This window comes from Cygnus olor, chromosome 11 (genome assembly GCF_009769625.2).
Source record: "Cygnus olor isolate bCygOlo1 chromosome 11, bCygOlo1.pri.v2, whole genome shotgun sequence".
Lineage (NCBI taxonomy): Eukaryota > Metazoa > Chordata > Aves > Anseriformes > Anatidae > Cygnus > Cygnus olor.
This window is the reverse complement of record NC_049179.1, coordinates 604,377-621,172: the sequence shown is the minus strand read 5'-3', so window position 1 is coordinate 621,172 and position 16,796 is coordinate 604,377. Positions and strand designations below refer to the sequence as shown.

Here is a 16,796-nt window from a genome sequence, read left to right as displayed (position 1 = left end):
AGACGTACAACATAAAATATAACCTTACATCATCACTGATATCTAACAGATTTGAAAACACAAATGTCAATAGAAGAACAGACAGAAAGAGGGATGAGAAATCCAGGCACAAAATCTACAGTTAGTTTTCAGAACCTCATGTGGTGGGTACGCCTCAGCAATGTACCATCAGCCAAACAGCCTGGGATCAAATTTTTCTTGGGATCTGATAAGGTAGCTCAGGTTCAAATAAAACTGGGTGAGACTTTCTGAGAAGCAAGTGACTTACCAGTTGCTACAGTTCAGAACTGTATACTGCCACAAAAGAATAAACATTACCCATGTTCAGATGCAGAGAACACTGGTAACAACAGTGAGTAGCTAGAAAAACAAACAGATGAAGGATTGATCTATACACACCTTCACATTTGTCATTTTGCAGGACATATCCAGGAGGACAAATGCATCTGAATGACCCATCCAAGTTCTGGCATGTGCCCGGTGAGCATTTTCCAGGATCCAGTGCACACTCATTGACATCTGAGAGAAAAGAAAGACAACAGCAATTATTTCAAATATGTTATCTCCACAAATCTGCTGTAGAGGATGCTTTACTCTTGATTCCATCAAACTAATGGTGGAACTTTCCAGATGCAGAAGTGTCTTCATCCACTTGTCATCATTTTCTTCAGCTAGCTATAATGACAACACTTTGACAGTTTTCTCTGACCTCCCTCACTTTTCACTCAACGTTGTCTTTTCAAGGTTTGTTGCACTTTCTTTTTTTGACCCTAAAAGAAAGTACTCACCAACACAAGTCCTTCCATCCAGAGCCACCTCATAGCCATCATTGCAAAGACACTGGAAAGATCCAATCGTGTTCACACACTGACCATTCCTGCAGAGCATCCCATTTCCACTTGCACATTCATCCACGTCTAAAATAACATTGAAAGATACATGAGAAATACCTGCACCAAGTACAATTGCATAGATAAGATTTCTGTTTACACCATATCACACAGTAACTGAGAATTCATCAATAAACCCTTGTTGAAAAAGCAAGTGAGGGAAAAATACTCCTATTAGTCTATGTTATAAAATTGTCAAAGCGAGAGTTAAAAAGGGAATGGCGTATTTCACAAGCAAACATTTAAGTGGTTATAGAAAAGCAAGAAGTTTACAATCAGAGGCCTTTTCAGACCAAAGAAATAGTTTTTTGTCTTTAATCACACAGACCATTCAAGGTGCAATCTTAACTCTGTAGAGATGATGGTACTAATGTTAATTTCATTAGAAGCAGAAAGTCTTAGAAACACTTAACTGGTCTCAGCACTCCTTACCTATGCAGTCATTGTTGTGTGAGAGGATGAACCCCAAATTGCAGCGGCAATTGAAAGAGCCAATAGTGTTTCTGCAGGTTCCATTGCCACAGGCATCTCTCTCACACTCATTGATATCTACAAACAAAGGAGAAAAAACAAGCAGCAAGAATTTTAATCTCTAATGGGGAAAGGAAGGCCTGTAGCTATCCCACAGGCATGAGAAGTAATCTACTGCCAACACAGAGCAAATAGAAGTAAAAAAGATTTTCCTGTCTTCCAAAAGGAAGATTTTACACAGGTTTATGTATTTGATAGCAACATCTGTAAAAATAGACCAAGTGTCCAATGATAATTTATTCTCCTAAATCTATTTTGTATCTATTTCACCCTTCCCAAAGGATTTCTAATTTATCTTTGATCATAAACATCCTGAAATCTCATCCTATCCACAACAGATCTAAACTAACAGCTATGAATGGGTTAAGTACAGAATTTCCTTCTTTATGAAGATGTCTCTGTTTCTGAAAAGGGCACTTTTCTGGCAGGAAATCTATCCTTCACTTACTCTATTAACAAGTAGGCTGTACACAATTGCTGTATTGCAATATTCATCTATTAGATTTCTTGCCTAAAGGAATAAATGAGACAAAATGCTTCAGAAAGTTCTAACAAGGAAGGAATATTTTCCTGAAAAATGAAGGCATCAACAGTTCATTAGACAGGATATATATTTTTAGAGGTTCTATCTACAGTAATGAGATGCTCTTCCTTCAGTATCAGCTTATCATCTCCATTTGCCAGCTATGGTGTTTTCGCACCATTGCCGGTGGTAGATGGCTCACAATCAGTTCTTACAGTGTCATTCCTTATGACACAGAGGATCGGCTTCCATTAAGATAGTCATTAGTCTAAGTACAACTTAATTGGATATACTTGCCTATACACATTGTTCTGTCATCGTTGGTCTTGAATCCGTTGTGACAAATACAGTAAAAACTTCCGACAGTGTCAATACACTGCCCATGGCTGCAGATATTTGGAATTTCTTGACATTCGTTCCGATCTGAAAACAAAGAGGCACATTCAAAGTTAAGGCCTCTAAACTACAAGGCTGGAAAGATGTATTAGCATCAACCATGATATTTAGAATTCAGTGCAGGTCTCTAATTTAAAGTAGTATTTTTAATTTACTAATAAGAGAAACATTACTAAATAAATCTCTGGAAATGGGTTATTTGCTTGTAAACTACCTCTACAACATTTGTGGAGCTGTAAAAATCTAGTGTAAAAATGATATTGCTGAAACACGAATTCTTGCTGAAAGGGAATCATGTCACTAAACTGTGATTTTCAAATCACTGGATTTGAAAAGCAGATTTAATGACATGAAATCGTGTCAGGAGACTTCTGAGTGTTATACATTGATTTTGCAGTGGATATGAAAGCCTCACATATATGTATTTATATCACAGTTTGTATCCTTCTCATGAAAGCAGCTTATTGCTTTTAGCCATGTTAAGCGCAACTTTGCTTAACTGACTTACTGAAATCATACAAAACTGAAATTGAAATGAATCCTACACTCTTCTCACTGAGCTTACAGAAAGATAAAAATGCATTAAAATATTAGGCACTCTGCAGAGATAAAATGAGTACAAGTAGCACCTGTGTCTCATGCAATGTGATGGTCCTGTAAATCAGACAAACAAGGCATGATAAGCTGTCCTGGATTCAGCTGGAATAGAGTTAATATTCTTCCTAATAGCTGGTAGGGTGCTATGTTTTGGATTTAGGATGAGAATAATGCTGAGAACATGCCAATGCTCTGGTTGTTGCTGGGCAGTGCTTACACAGAGTCAAGGACTCAGCTTTGTGCGCTGCCCTTGCTAGTGAGGAGGCCGGGGGTGCCTCCCAAGGAGCTGGGAGGGGACACAACCAGGACAGCTGACCCACACTGGCCACAGGGATATTCCATACTGTATGGCGTCCTGCTGAACAATAAAACTGATGAGGGGTTGGCTGGGGGAGGTGGGAGTGGGAGCAGGGAGGCCACTGCTCAGGGTCTGGCTGGGCATCAGTCAGTGGGTGGTGAGCAATTACATTGTGCATCACTTTCTTTGTACATTTTTTTATCATTGTTATTTTTTCTGTCACATTAAACTGTCTTTATCTCATCCCTTTATCTCATCCTGTAAGTCCCCCTGTCCCTCCCCCCCCCCTTTTTTTTTTCCCAATTCTCTCCCCCATCTGTCCATGGGCAGGGAGCGAGCAAATGGCTGCGTGATGCTTAGCTGCCTGCCAGGATAAATCACAACAAAAGCTCAAACAGCAAGAAGAGTTATGCTGTATGTAGCCAGAAAATATTTTGCCAACAGAAGCATACAATCACCTGTATAGTACTGCAGAAAGAGATGGGGAAAACTACCCTGCTAGCATGGGATTTGCTGCCTTACAATAGCAGGGCATCTATTACACTAGTTCAACAGCTAACTGTTTCCTGCTACTCTTGTTATGAATGCTTTCAGGCAGAATGCAGGATTTTATCAATAGTAAGCGAAACAAAATGTCAAAGAACAAAATGTTTACTGTCCAGCAGACTTTTTCCATAACAAATCAGAAACGTGAATCAAATGAGGTCTTTTGGTTGACCTCATCCACCAACGAAAGCTGGTTTGATTCAGTATGCTTCCTGGCATTTTGTCTGCTGCAGCTCCAAAATACTGCAACTGATGTGCTCCCATAAGCCTGTATTGGAATCTAATCGATTTTAGTGTTCTGTAATTTTATTTTACATACAATCTAAGCAAAACGTCTAAGATGCAGTTTCATAACAAACTGTGCATTGCAAAACTGTAAGAGTGAAGTTGTTCTTAACTGCAAAGAACTGCGTGTGCTAAATCTTGTTTTCCTTTGTCTGTTCTCCACACTCTGCTAAGCACACGGACCATCCTGATAGCTCTCATCCCTAGGATTACTGTATATCAGTCAGCTCCATTAGTAACTTTGGATGAACATTTACTGACAAGTAAGCTCTGCCAATGCTATTAAGGATACTGCTGCTAACTAGAATCTAAAGGAAGGAGAAAGGAAACCAATGCTGGATAACATGCTGATGTAAGAATTCCTAATTCTCTCATCTCAGAAATGTGGAAGGGAAAGAAAAACTATGACTCTCTTTAGTGCTCTGTGAACAGTGAATTCAAAGTCCCAGGGAAAAATCACTTCTTTTGGGATAAACAGACAATAGAACAGAACAGAATAGTTCATTGGAAGGGACCTTTCAAAGGTCATCTAGTCCAACTGCCTGAGCACTTCAGGATGAACCAGAAGATAAAGCAGATTAATGAGGACATTATCCAATTGACTCTTGAACACTCACAGGCATGGGCATCAACTATCACTCTAAGAAGCCTGTTCCAGTGTTCGACCACCCTCACAGTAAAGAACACTAGAATTGTTTAAAAACTGGGAGGCAGAATTGTTTTAACTGTTTATAAGAAAAAATACTCATTACACCACAATAGATAGCACCAGAAGAATGCTATTTTTATAATAAGATAAATGAAGTACTCATAGTATTGTTGACCATGATACAACCTAGTTACGATTCAGTAACATACAAGCTACTGGGGTGTAATCCTTTTTAATGCAGAAGCGTGACTGATCCAGCATTGCAAGGTGCTTAGCACTCTGCTCTCAGCAGAGCTGTTAGGATTTTCCTTTCTTTGCTGGATCAAGTACTTTATCAACCACCTTTGACTCTAATTGTTACACTTTATTTTCACGAAATATAAAATAAGAGCAAAATACAGGGAAGTATTACTTTTGTGCCAATTCATGCTGGGTTATTGTAACCCATATCAGAACCTTCCCTTGCTCTTCCTGTACTACGGTCGAACACGTAAAAACAACAATTACATTGGGAATACATTGCATATTTACATGTGCCACTGCATAGCTTTACAAAACAAAGTTTTAGTTCTCATAGCAGAGTTCAGGTTGCCCCTACACCCTTTTCCCTCAAGGGTCTCATGAAACAATGAAAAACTGCACTGCAGGGAAAAGTGCACTTCCTAAAACTCAAGTACTCAGAAGCAAAAACAGAAGGAAAATGTTACCAATTTCCTTTGTAATTATTATATTGTTCAGAAACATATATAATATTTACAGCTCTTTAGCTCCTAGCACTCTAAAATCTGTGCAATTCTTCGAGTAATCAAGATAACACAAATGCCTCTCTGGACTATGATATTAGAAGAAAGACCAAATAGATTAGAGAACTACAGTCCCAGTCAGGGATTATTTAAAAATAATGTTCAAGGGCCAGTTTAAACCCGCAGAAAAGTTAGGAAGTTTAACAAAAAGCTTTTTAAGTTAGTTGTTGCATATGGCTTAGCAGATAAGTCCACCTTATCAGCAGAGACCCCAGCAAGCAGTGATTTATTCGTGAAAAAACAAGTGGCGAAAAAAAGTGCTAAAACACATCCAGAAAATAAAAATAAATGACTTTATGCAGACGAAGGGGAAAATACCGCACTCTCTGTCAGCAACTGCATTTTTAGTGTCAGAAAACAGCTAGTCTCGAAGTAGTGAAGCCAGACATGACATGGACTAAAGAAAGATCTTTGCAGTTGGTGGGATAAAGTGAAGGACAAATACCTACTCAGGTGATTAACTATCATTTATGCCTTTGCAGGATGGGCCCATTAGTCTTCCGGGAATTAGCAGAATGTTTATGGGATTTCCTAAAAGTCTTTAAGAGGAGGGTTCTTGGAGTCTAGATCACCTCCTAGTATAAAGAATACATCTTACTGAAAAGGAGAAATGCTTTTTTAAACTTCTTTTAAAAGGTATTACTTTCTGCAGACATTCATACAAACAAGGCAGAAGTACTCACCAGTGCAGCGTCCGGTTGATGTGAATCTATAGCCAGGTTTACAGTCACAACGGTAGCTACCTGCTGTGTTGACACACTCGGCATTTTGCTGACATACTGGTCCATTTTGGCATTCATCAATATCTGTTATACAAGAAGGAATTTGACTGTTATGGTAAGTTGGTACTAGAAAGACAAGAAAACCACTTTGTTTTTAGTGTAAAGGAGTATTGTCTTATCAAGTATAGGTATTTCTTTTTAATTCTGAAAACATCAATATACTCAAAAAATTAGGTACTTGGTTAAATTTAGATGTCTCCTTGAAATGGTCCCAAATCTGTATGTTCCATTTGTAAAATTTATTCCTGCTTAGAAGACTGATATAATGGTTTTCTGAAAGTGTTGGAGTGCACAGGAAAGGACTGTTGCAACCTTTCACTTGGATGGACTTCTGTCAGACTGCGATCAGAATAAGGAAGTTGCTATGCCCACGTAGATCTGCAGGTGGAGACTATAAGCATCCCCCCAGTCGTAACACAGAAACAAGATCCATGTTGGACATTAGCAGCTTTCAATATAAATATAAACAGCAACACAAAACTTCTGGCAAGAAAAAAAAAAAAAAAACAGTTTTCCTTATTTAAGGATGTGAAAAGTAGATGGACATGAACTACAATTTTTCCCTTTTGTGATATTTGTCTGTACTTACAACTTGGGAAGCTCAGTTTTGGATTATTTCCTGTGCATGGCTGCACATTGAAGGCAGCACACTCACTTGGGAGAGCTGTACTACCACATGCAATTTCTACCAGCAGCAGCACCTCAGAGACCAATACCTCACGTACTAGTTACCCAGACAGACTAAGACAGTATGAGTAAGAATCTGACAGAACAAGTTAAATTCATGGTCAGAGGCAACGAGGTGTGAAAATAAAGCATTAGAACTGGATTTGATTATATTTTTTAAGCTTTGAAGATGGAATCACAGTAGAATTTTATTGTGGATGGATTGCTGCTAGCCCCCTTGTTCCCAGAATATGGAAGGGAGAGAGGTGTTTTATAGGTTAGATGGTATAACCAAGAGATAAATGTATAATAGAACTCTTAGAGAAATACACAGTCTAAGAGAGGTGACTCTCACAATCATGTTCTAACAATAGATATTGACTGTAATAAATCAATATTATTCTGGAAAAAAAATAAAGGCAGGTGAGTGGGGAGAGATGCAGGGCACTTAAATGCAATTTTATTCTCATTAAACAGCATCCACAGCACTGGATGGCAGAGCAGAGGCTATCCTCTGAATCCGTTTAAGCTTGGGTCAAAGTCAACACGACCCTCATTGTCACTTGGGTTTCTCAAAGCTGCTGCAAATAGAGAACATTATTTCCCTAGAAATTCAACATTTCAGTTAGAAGCTGCCTACAGAACATGCTTGTACTTGAAGCTCCTCAATACCTTGCTTTGCAGTACCCATTTTGTCAGCAGTCATAAACCACACCAGGGAATGAAGCAACTCATACTACTGTCTTTGGTTTCACCACAAAAATGACTAATACAATGTTAGGAAATGTTTAAATTGGCCAAAAAAAAAAAAAAAAGTTGTCATGTGTTTATATTATTTACAGAAATCTTGGTCCCATAAGAAAAAGTATCTTGGAATAAAAAAATATTATTGTGATTTGACTCAAGATGACTACTCTTGTCTTGGCTTTTCTGTCAAATGTGAAAAACAACGTTTCTTCCCATGACTGCTGACTCATGCTCCTCCAAAGCCTAAGATGTCTGATGGAAAATCTGGTATTTTCTATGCAAAAAAAAAATCATAAAAGTCTTAATTAACATAGACTTACTACACTGACACCAGTAATTTCTTTTGCTCAGAATGACTTGCAAGTATATCAAATTTGCCACTGTCTGAATTGTCAGCTGGTGAAATACCATTTCTCTGAATGATATCAACACTCTACCTTCGCAGATCAGTAGCTTGTCATTGTAGAAGAAACCCACAGGACACTCGCATCGGAAGCTGCCAACCATGTTTATACAGATCCCATTTTCACACACTCCAGGAATCTCTCTACATTCATCAATATCTGCAAGAAGAATTTTTTTTTAAATACTTGTAAATGGCACTTCATAAAATCCTCTGCTGAAGAACATGTCCTCCTGCATTTATCCTTAGTAGAATCATCAAGCACGTGTGATCATCAGAACTTTTCCAACTGCAACAGATAGCAAGTCATTCCAAACTGTGGAAATGTAAATGTTTCCCGTTTCCTCAGATCCTGACTCTTCTCTGTAGCGAAGACGTATCCTGCCACATGGGAAGGCAGAGCGCAGCACACACCCCTCCTCATTTCTCCCATCCACAGCACTGGTGAACCTACTCGTCATTCTGAGTGTTACAATAAAGTTATTTGGAAGAGCCAAATGGAGAGAGTTTAACTTCTTTGAAACTGATATTCACCACTTCACTAGAAATATCACGATTTAACTAGCCAAACACTGCATCACGGCAACAGCTTAATCCTAAAGCACCTGATTACTGCCTATATACTGCCTCTGTTTGTTACATGGCACATTATCTGCTTCTTATTTGCATTCTTGTGTGAATAAAAACAAAATAGAGTCCCAGCAGGGTTTACTCGGATTCTTGTCTTTGAATTTCTCATTCTCTCCCTCTTTTTGTTTTGTAATTTGTTACTCACCATTCAAAAGTTATACACAATAACATATGTGAGAAATATTCCAGTTGAACAGAAAAAAGGATTTTTCTGTCAAACCAATACACAGGGGAACTGCTATGAAATGTCAGATTAAATCTCTGGTTTAGTCTCAAGGAAAGACTCCTAATTCTACTCAACAAATGCTGATTGGCCTTACTCCCAGACCTTGTAGGCTTGGTATCTGTGCCCTGCTCATGCAGGCCTGATGATAATTTATTTAGAGCTTTATATTGCCTTAATAACAAGCAGCAATAATCATTGCTGCTAGCTAGGAGGAGCTATACGGAAAGCTTGCAGGCTCAAAATTCAACAGAAGGTTGATCTCCGTTACACTGTTTGGCTTTTCTTCCTCCCATGAAAGAAATAATTGGGAAAAGAAACATCCTCCCTTCCTTGGGCAGAGGTAGTATGGAATTTAGTTCAAAACAGAAATCACAACTCACCAACTGGTAATCCTGTATAAATGTCAATGAAGAAGCCAGGCCTTTGACTTCCACAGAGCGTAGAGAATTCATCTACAATTGGAGAACAAAGCAGTAATTACAGTATTTTGAATTAATCAACAGTCAAAAATTCACTACATCCTTTGCCCAAAGAAATTTCTACTTTTACTCTTTCAACACCTGCAGGGTATGTAGAAGTATGCAGATGCTTCCCTAAGGTTGTGTGATGCTTAGTATGTACTTGAGTTCTCATTCAAAGGCCACTGAAATTAGCACATAAAAAGATGAGGAGGGCTTGGGCTCACATCCTGGCTTTGCTGTGCATATGTTTGTCTCTGTGCACTACAGTTTCTGCATACAAGTCCAGATCTGAGTTTAAAAAACTCTGAAACATAAGTTGGAAGTTATCCAAATAATTGTCTAGGAAGTTTATTCTTGTAGCTAACCACCTCAAACCAGAGTGGGATATCCTGGGCTCAACTTTGCAGAGTCTTAAGTCAATGTGGAGGTTTCCTGTATGCCCATACAATTAGCCCAGAAACTGCTACATCTTATTGTAGCTGCTTGACATAGATCATTCTCAGAAGAGACCAAGGTACCTCAGCAGTCAAGGCACAACACACACCGTATTTGTTGAAGCAATGCCAATAAAAATCTGGTCAGTGCCTCAGTACTTGATCAATAATAGGCATTTGCCAAGAGATGGATCAAACTATACAGCATGAAGTCTCCCAGAAAAGGAAACTGTCACAAAAGGGGCATGGCCCAGCAGTCTGTACACATACCACTCCAAAAGGATTTAAACATGCCTTCATTGTGACTAGGGCTGATCACATCCAGGCCAAAAGAGGTAAGTGATCTCTTCATTTTAGACACACAAGAGCAGACAAAGTCATAGCATCTCTTTCTCTAACAATGTTACACCTGCTAATAGTATTCATGTTACCAAGGCTTTCAAATTGCTTCCCAATTCAAAAAAGTACCGGTGCTAGGTATAGGACACTGTTCACAAGGCTTATTCCATGCACGTCCAATGTTGTAGGAACAGCAGCACATTTTCTTGGTCATATTAAAGAGTAGCTCGCCATCACAGGTTTGGTTATCAGCATAGTAATTTCTGTAGCACAGACTTCTTCTCATATCTGTGAAAATTAATAAAAAAAGGCCAACACATTAGCAATTCTTATAGAAGATGGTGAACCTGAAGGGTTTAAGAACTATTCTTCACATACATACTTTTTAGATGCCTGTCAAATAGATGTTGTGGCACTGTAGAATACTACATAAAAATTTATCCCTACAAGATTACTCTAAAAGTATGAAGATTTGTTTGCAATACAAACATTTAAGAGTCCTAATCACTGCTGTAACACTGATCAGAGTCATTAAAGGATTCAGTATTGGCGTTTTGCCTAAAATTTAAAAACACGAGTTTGTTTGTGGTTCCTCCTAAAAACTGTGCACAGGTTGTGATTTCATTCTGTGAAGCCTGAATCATTTTAGTAGTGTTTCACCTGCAGAAGCTTTTAACTGAAAAGCTGAAGTGATAACTGGAAAGGATGAACACATAAATTATCAAATCAAAAGAGAAATTTTGATGAGATACTAAAAAGTCTGTAATAAAAGTGATCTACCTTGGTTTATGCAATAAGATGAATAAAAGAAGGTAGATCTTTTATTTAGTTAACTCTCATTTAACTAAATTTAGAAGAATAATTCTGATTTGTGCCAGCTAAAGCCCTGGCCCAAAGCATGAATATAAAGCTTAAAAAAACCCACAACACATACCCATACAGTTGTTCCCTCCATTGACTTGCATGTAATCAGGAGGACAGATGCAGGTGTAGTTCCCAACAGTATTGTAACACGTGCCAGGTCCACATATGCCAGGTGTATCACACTCGTTCACATCTAGAAGAGAATAAAAAGGCAGTGAGTGGCCACAGCAGTTTTCTCATTGTGCTTTCAAGAATGAAAATGTCTCAGTAACACCTGAGGTTGGAAGGTACTAACAGAGGACAGCTGAAGGATCTCTGAACAAGATCATGGTGGAGCAAGGCCCACACAGTGGAGGAGTTTGTGGCACAAGTGACCACAGAGAGCCCAGCTGTGGTGTGAAGATGGGGACTCTAATGTGTCTAGGCAGCTCACAGACAGTAATTTGGTTTCTGCAATTGCCACACAAAAATAGCACTTGAGGATCTCATTCATTCCGAATTCCCAAAACCAGACAAGAACCAAAGCTGTTTACTGTGGAGTGCCCATCTCAGTAAGTAATGATGCTAAAACAGACTGATTGGAGGGTTCAAGTCTGTTTTGACTGGGAAAAGTGAGCAACTTTCCCAACTCAAGATGTCATGTTAATTTCATCAAGAGGCTCTAACATTTGCTAAAATAACAACAGAAGAAGTCCAACTTGGTTCCTAAAAGTTCAATATTAGTTCACTAACCTTAACATTTTAAACCATCTTTGACACACCACTAAGGAAAAATAAAAAGGTAGATCTCTTTAACAGGAAACCATTTGTTGAGCTACATAAGCACAATATGGATGAAGCACTTTGCTTCAGCCTTAATTTAGAACCTGAATCTTTTGTATTTCTGCAGTCTCTGGCACATCATAGGTACTGTATTAACATTATTAACAGTCTGGAAGGCTGAAGACAGTGTGGGCTTTGGGAAATTTAAGGATTTGAGAGGTTGCCTGAAGTTTTGTATCTAGTAAAACTTGATAGTTTCACGCAATGTGATGAATATATACTACTGACAGCGCTGGGGGAAGAAAAATGTTTTGCAGTCCAACAAATATTTTCAGTTGGACACTGAAATCAATAGGAGAGAAAATAAGCAGTGGATAAAAAGCACAAAGACACTGTAACCAACCCAGGAAACCAAGGGGCAAGTTAGCTCTTTATCTGACTACCCATAAACCATTCTATTACCCATTACTGGACAGCTATTATTTTATAACTGGTTATTAAACTATATTTTACATATAAATTGTTGCTTATTCTGTTTTGGACAAAAATCTTGTTATTTTGAATATAAATTTGCATATATTTCAACATGGTCAAGAAAGAATTCTCTCTCTCAATGTAAGACTTCAACCTGTTCCAACTTTCTACTGTAAAGCTGCATTGGTCTGCTTATTTTCATTTTCAAAGACAGATCAATTCTGCTACATGTTGATTTGTCATCATTTTATACCAATAAAAGCTGAAGACTAGTTAAGTGAAGGCTACGTACCATCACATACTCGCGTCTCTTCATTCAAATAGTACCCTGATGGACACTGACACTGGAAGCTACCAAATGTATTAATACATTTTCCTCCTTGGCAGAGCCCAGGCAGTTCTTGACATTCATCAATATCTGTTCAAACAAATTCACAGACATTATCTCATTTACATTTTTCCATTAAAAACAACACTCAAGAGTTTAATAATTTTAGGCATGTAAAAATAGGAAAATGTAAACATTACCCTCTAATATAACTGTAATAGGATTTGGTCGGAATCCTTCTCCTCCAGGGCAAAGAACCTTATATTCAGCTGAAAACGAAATAGATTTACAAACTTAAAATAGCAGAAACATTTTCAGCACAATTATCTTTGAAAATTAGTCAAATTATTACAGATAATATAAATGTAAAGTAACCAGATATCAACATTAAATTTTACTCTATAACATCAACTGCTATTCCATTTCATAATGTCATTTGTTTTTGTGTAACAGCAAATTTGCTCAGAAGTAGTAATATTCTGTCTAGATAACCTTTTTGAAAGGCTATTAAAGTTTTTCATTAAGACTGATAAGGTTCTTCAAAGACCTCTTTCCTGCAGGTATACAGTAAATGATCACATTGTATTGTTGTGTCTAACCCAGGAAAGCTGACTTACTTGTGTTCACAGGTGGGCACTGTTCACAGGGAACTCCCCAAGCTCTGCCCAGAGAGCAGCAACAGGAGGCCTTAGAAACACCCACTCCGATCTCATTGCTGCAGAAGGTGCCACCATTATCTCCACGAGTTTTAATGTCCAGGTAACAGTTGCCAGATCGTGTATCTATTCAGAATGCACATTAACAACAAACATCTTAGGAGAGGGGAAAAGAAATCACAAACAACATCTCAGGATGAGGGATACCCTCAGACAACTCTAATTTCTTGTATAACAGCTAAAGAAAGTGACTTGTGTTGTCTAAGAGAACCCAGCTTTTCCTGCTTTGATAGGACAGTGGTGCCACAGCTCTTCAGCCAGGCCTTTTCTCATTTTGATTTACATTGCCATCCACATTTGTACACCCTTCCAGTTCCAGAAATACACTGCTTTCTCCTCGCTATGAGATAAACAAGCATGAAAGCATCTACTTGTTAGGATTTTCAAATACATTTGAATTTGAGGAGCATCCCTATGCCCTCTTAAACAAACAAAAGCAAAAAAATTTCAGAGTAACAAGTAATCGGAGCCTAATACAACAGCATTTCCATTGGTCATGAAAGCTGCACCTAGCCAAGCTGCACTCAATGCTCAAAGAGTGTAAGGTGGCTTTATGCCACAACTTCATTTGCCTGGATGTTGGTTTAAACTTGCTGAAATTTAAAATCATCTCATGCCTGCTGTAAATTGTGGACAACTATAACAAGCCCCAAGGGCTTGGTTCTGGCAGCAGGGCATTGCTGGCGTGTTGCATCACTTCAGGCATATTCCCACTGCACTATTACAACTTCTAAGGCCAGGGGCAGTGGGCTGGGAGTTGGTGAGTCTGTTCCAGCCCTCTTCCATGACCTAGGACTCACATAAACACACAGAATCATCCAGGTTGGAAGAGACCTCCAGGATCACCGACTCCAACCTCTGACCTAACACTAACAAGACCTCCACTAAACCATATCACTAAGCTCAACATCTAAACGTATTTTAAAGACCTCCAGGGATGGTGACTCAACCACTTCCCTGGGCAGCCCATTCCAATGCCTAACAACCCTTTCGGTAAAGAAGTTCTTCCTAATATCCAACCTAAACCTCCCCTGGCGCAACTTTAGCCCATTCCCCCCTCGTCCTGTCACCAGGCACATGGGAGAATAGACCAACCCCCACCTCGCTACAGCCTCCTTTAAGGTACCTGTAGAGTGCGATAAGGTCGCCCCTGAGCCTCCTCTTCTCCAGGCTGAACAATCCCAGCTCCCTCAGCCGCTCCTCATAAGACTTGTTCTCCAGACACCTCACCAGCTTCGTTGCCCTTCTCTGGGCTCGCTCGAGCACCTCCATGTCCTTCTTGTAGTGAGGGGCCCAAAACTGAACACAGTACTCGAGGTGCGGCCTCACCAGAGCCGAGTACAGGGGCACAATCACTTCCCTAGACCTGCTGGCCACACTATTTCTTATGCAAGCCAGGATGCTGTTGGCCTTCTTGGCCACCTGAGCACACTGCTGGCTCATATTCAGCCGACTATCAACCAGTACTCCCAGGTCCTTCTCTGCCAGGCAGCTTTCCAGCCACTCATCTCCCAGCCTGTAGCGCTGCTCAGGGTTGTTGTGCCCCAGGTGCAGGACCCGGCACCTAGCCTTGTTGAACTTCATACTGTTGGCCTCAGCCCATCGGTCCAGCCTATCCAGATCCTCCTGCAGAGCCTTCCTACCCTCGAGCAGAGCGACACACACACCTAACTTGGTGTCATCTGCAAACTTACTGAGGGTGCACTCGATCCCCTCATCCAGATCATTGATAAAGATATTAAAGAGGACTGGCCCCAGTACTGAGCCCTGGGGGACTCCACTAGTGACCGGCCTCCAACTAGATTTAACTCCATTCACCACGACTCTTTGGGCCCAGCTACCCAGCCAGTTTCTAACCCAACGAAGCGTACGCCAGTCCAAGCCAAGAGCAGCCAGTTTCTTGAGGAGAATGCTGTGGGAAACGGTTGCAAAAGCCTTACTGAAATCAAGGTAGACCATATCCACAGCCTTTCCCTCATCCACCAAGAGCGTCACTTTTTCACAGAAGGAGATGAGGTTCTAAACAGTTAGCCTTGCAGCCTCTGTGCAACTTCACTTGTAAATAAATATAAGGAGTGTTCCCTTACCAACACAGCCAACGCGGGTAGGATTCAGCTCAAAATCTGGAGGGCACTCACAGGTGTAACTACCAGCAGTATTGACACATGTGCCACTGATGCAGGTTGTGGGATCTGCACATTCATTAACATCTGCAAAAAAAACCAGCAGGTGGTAAGCAAATACTCCAGGACAGTGCATACCATAGATATATCACGTATAATACGCTGACCACCACAAATCCATTAGTTACCAAGTACTGATCTCCAGGAAGATCTAAAAGTATATACACGTCTTAGAAGTAGAACACTAGCCTGAGATTAATTCATCGCTGCATTGGGAAAAAAAGTATTTTCCCTGGAAAACTGATCTATCAACTCACATAAAATATTCAAGAATACTTAAGGGAAAAATACATGACATTAGCCTGCCATCCAGTACCGTGAATCGAAACTACAGGGCACAACACATCTCTGCCTTGAAGATGTAGACAAAGATGTTATCTCTGCTGTATTTCTCCCTTTCTTCCCTGAAGCCACTAGGAAATCAGAAGTTGACAAAAAAGGTGAAAGAGGAGTATGGAGAAGGCTGCCAGTCTCCATTTGAGTATAATTTCCACTGACCTTTCTCTCTGTGTTATACAGCAGATTTCCTTTATATTCAGGCTGATTTGTATAGCATTTTAAAAGAATTTCCTAAGGAGCAGATTATAACACTAATAGAAAATTAAAAAGCATGTTGTTCGAAATCATCTTTACCTGTGCAGTTACCACCACTTCTGTCCAGTTCATAGCCCACTTCACACTCACATCGGAAAAGTCCAGGGAGGTTATGACAAGTACCGTAGACACAGATGTTAGGAAGTGAGCACTCATCAATATCTGACAGAGAAAGAGGAAGGGAAAAATATAAGGTTTCTTTATCTTTTTTAATATAGATACAGAAAACTACAGAAAAGTTCAGAAAACATGAATCTGGAAACTGACTGCTCCTGCGCACTGTGTAAGACCAGAGAAGAATAACATGCAAGATTTACACTTGAAGCCTAAGTAATCTAATCCATGGCCTTCTTTTTTTTTTTTTTTTTAGGCAAAAGACTCTTTCCAATGTCACTAGAGGCCATATCAGAAATAATCTGAACTTACTCATGGGCTAACCTGACAAGTAGCAAAATTAAACATGGCAGGAGATATGCTTTAAAAATGAAGTTCATCCTAAACCAGCAGCCATCTCCAGAAAGCTGAACTTCAGCAAAATAAATTAGTAATTATAAAAAAAAGGCAAAACTCCCCCACATGCTTGTGCACAGAGGTGAATTTGATGCTCATCTTCAGGTTTCTGCATTTGACAGATCTTGAGGTTGGCACCTGAAGCTCACTTCTATGTGC

At 39.6% G+C, this 16,796-nt stretch overlaps 1 protein-coding gene across 6 annotated transcripts in view; it reads right to left on the bottom strand.

Annotated features, from left to right (window-relative positions):
- FBN1 (fibrillin 1) overlaps positions 1-16,796 on the bottom strand; it is a 156,514-nt gene that overhangs the window by 20,530 nt on the left and 119,188 nt on the right. For 4 of the 6 annotated variants that reach the window (XM_040569672.1, XM_040569674.1, XM_040569673.1 and 1 more), the window contains 14 exons: positions 16,167-16,289; positions 15,438-15,560; positions 13,252-13,416; positions 12,835-12,903; positions 12,599-12,724; positions 11,141-11,263; positions 10,336-10,494; positions 9,353-9,424; positions 8,151-8,276; positions 6,202-6,324; positions 2,242-2,367; positions 1,323-1,439; positions 789-917; positions 400-519 (listed from right to left, as the gene is read on the bottom strand). In XM_040569672.1, coding sequence (XP_040425606.1) covers positions 400-519; positions 789-917; positions 1,323-1,439; positions 2,242-2,367; positions 6,202-6,324; positions 8,151-8,276; positions 9,353-9,424; positions 10,336-10,494; positions 11,141-11,263; positions 12,599-12,724; positions 12,835-12,903; positions 13,252-13,416; positions 15,438-15,560; positions 16,167-16,289 — 1,701 coding nt within the window. The remainder of the gene's footprint in view (positions 1-399; positions 520-788; positions 918-1,322; positions 1,440-2,241; positions 2,368-6,201; positions 6,325-8,150; positions 8,277-9,352; positions 9,425-10,335; positions 10,495-11,140; positions 11,264-12,598; positions 12,725-12,834; positions 12,904-13,251; positions 13,417-15,437; positions 15,561-16,166; positions 16,290-16,796) is intronic. The other 2 variants (XM_040569675.1, XM_040569677.1) reach the window with 2 other exon arrangements.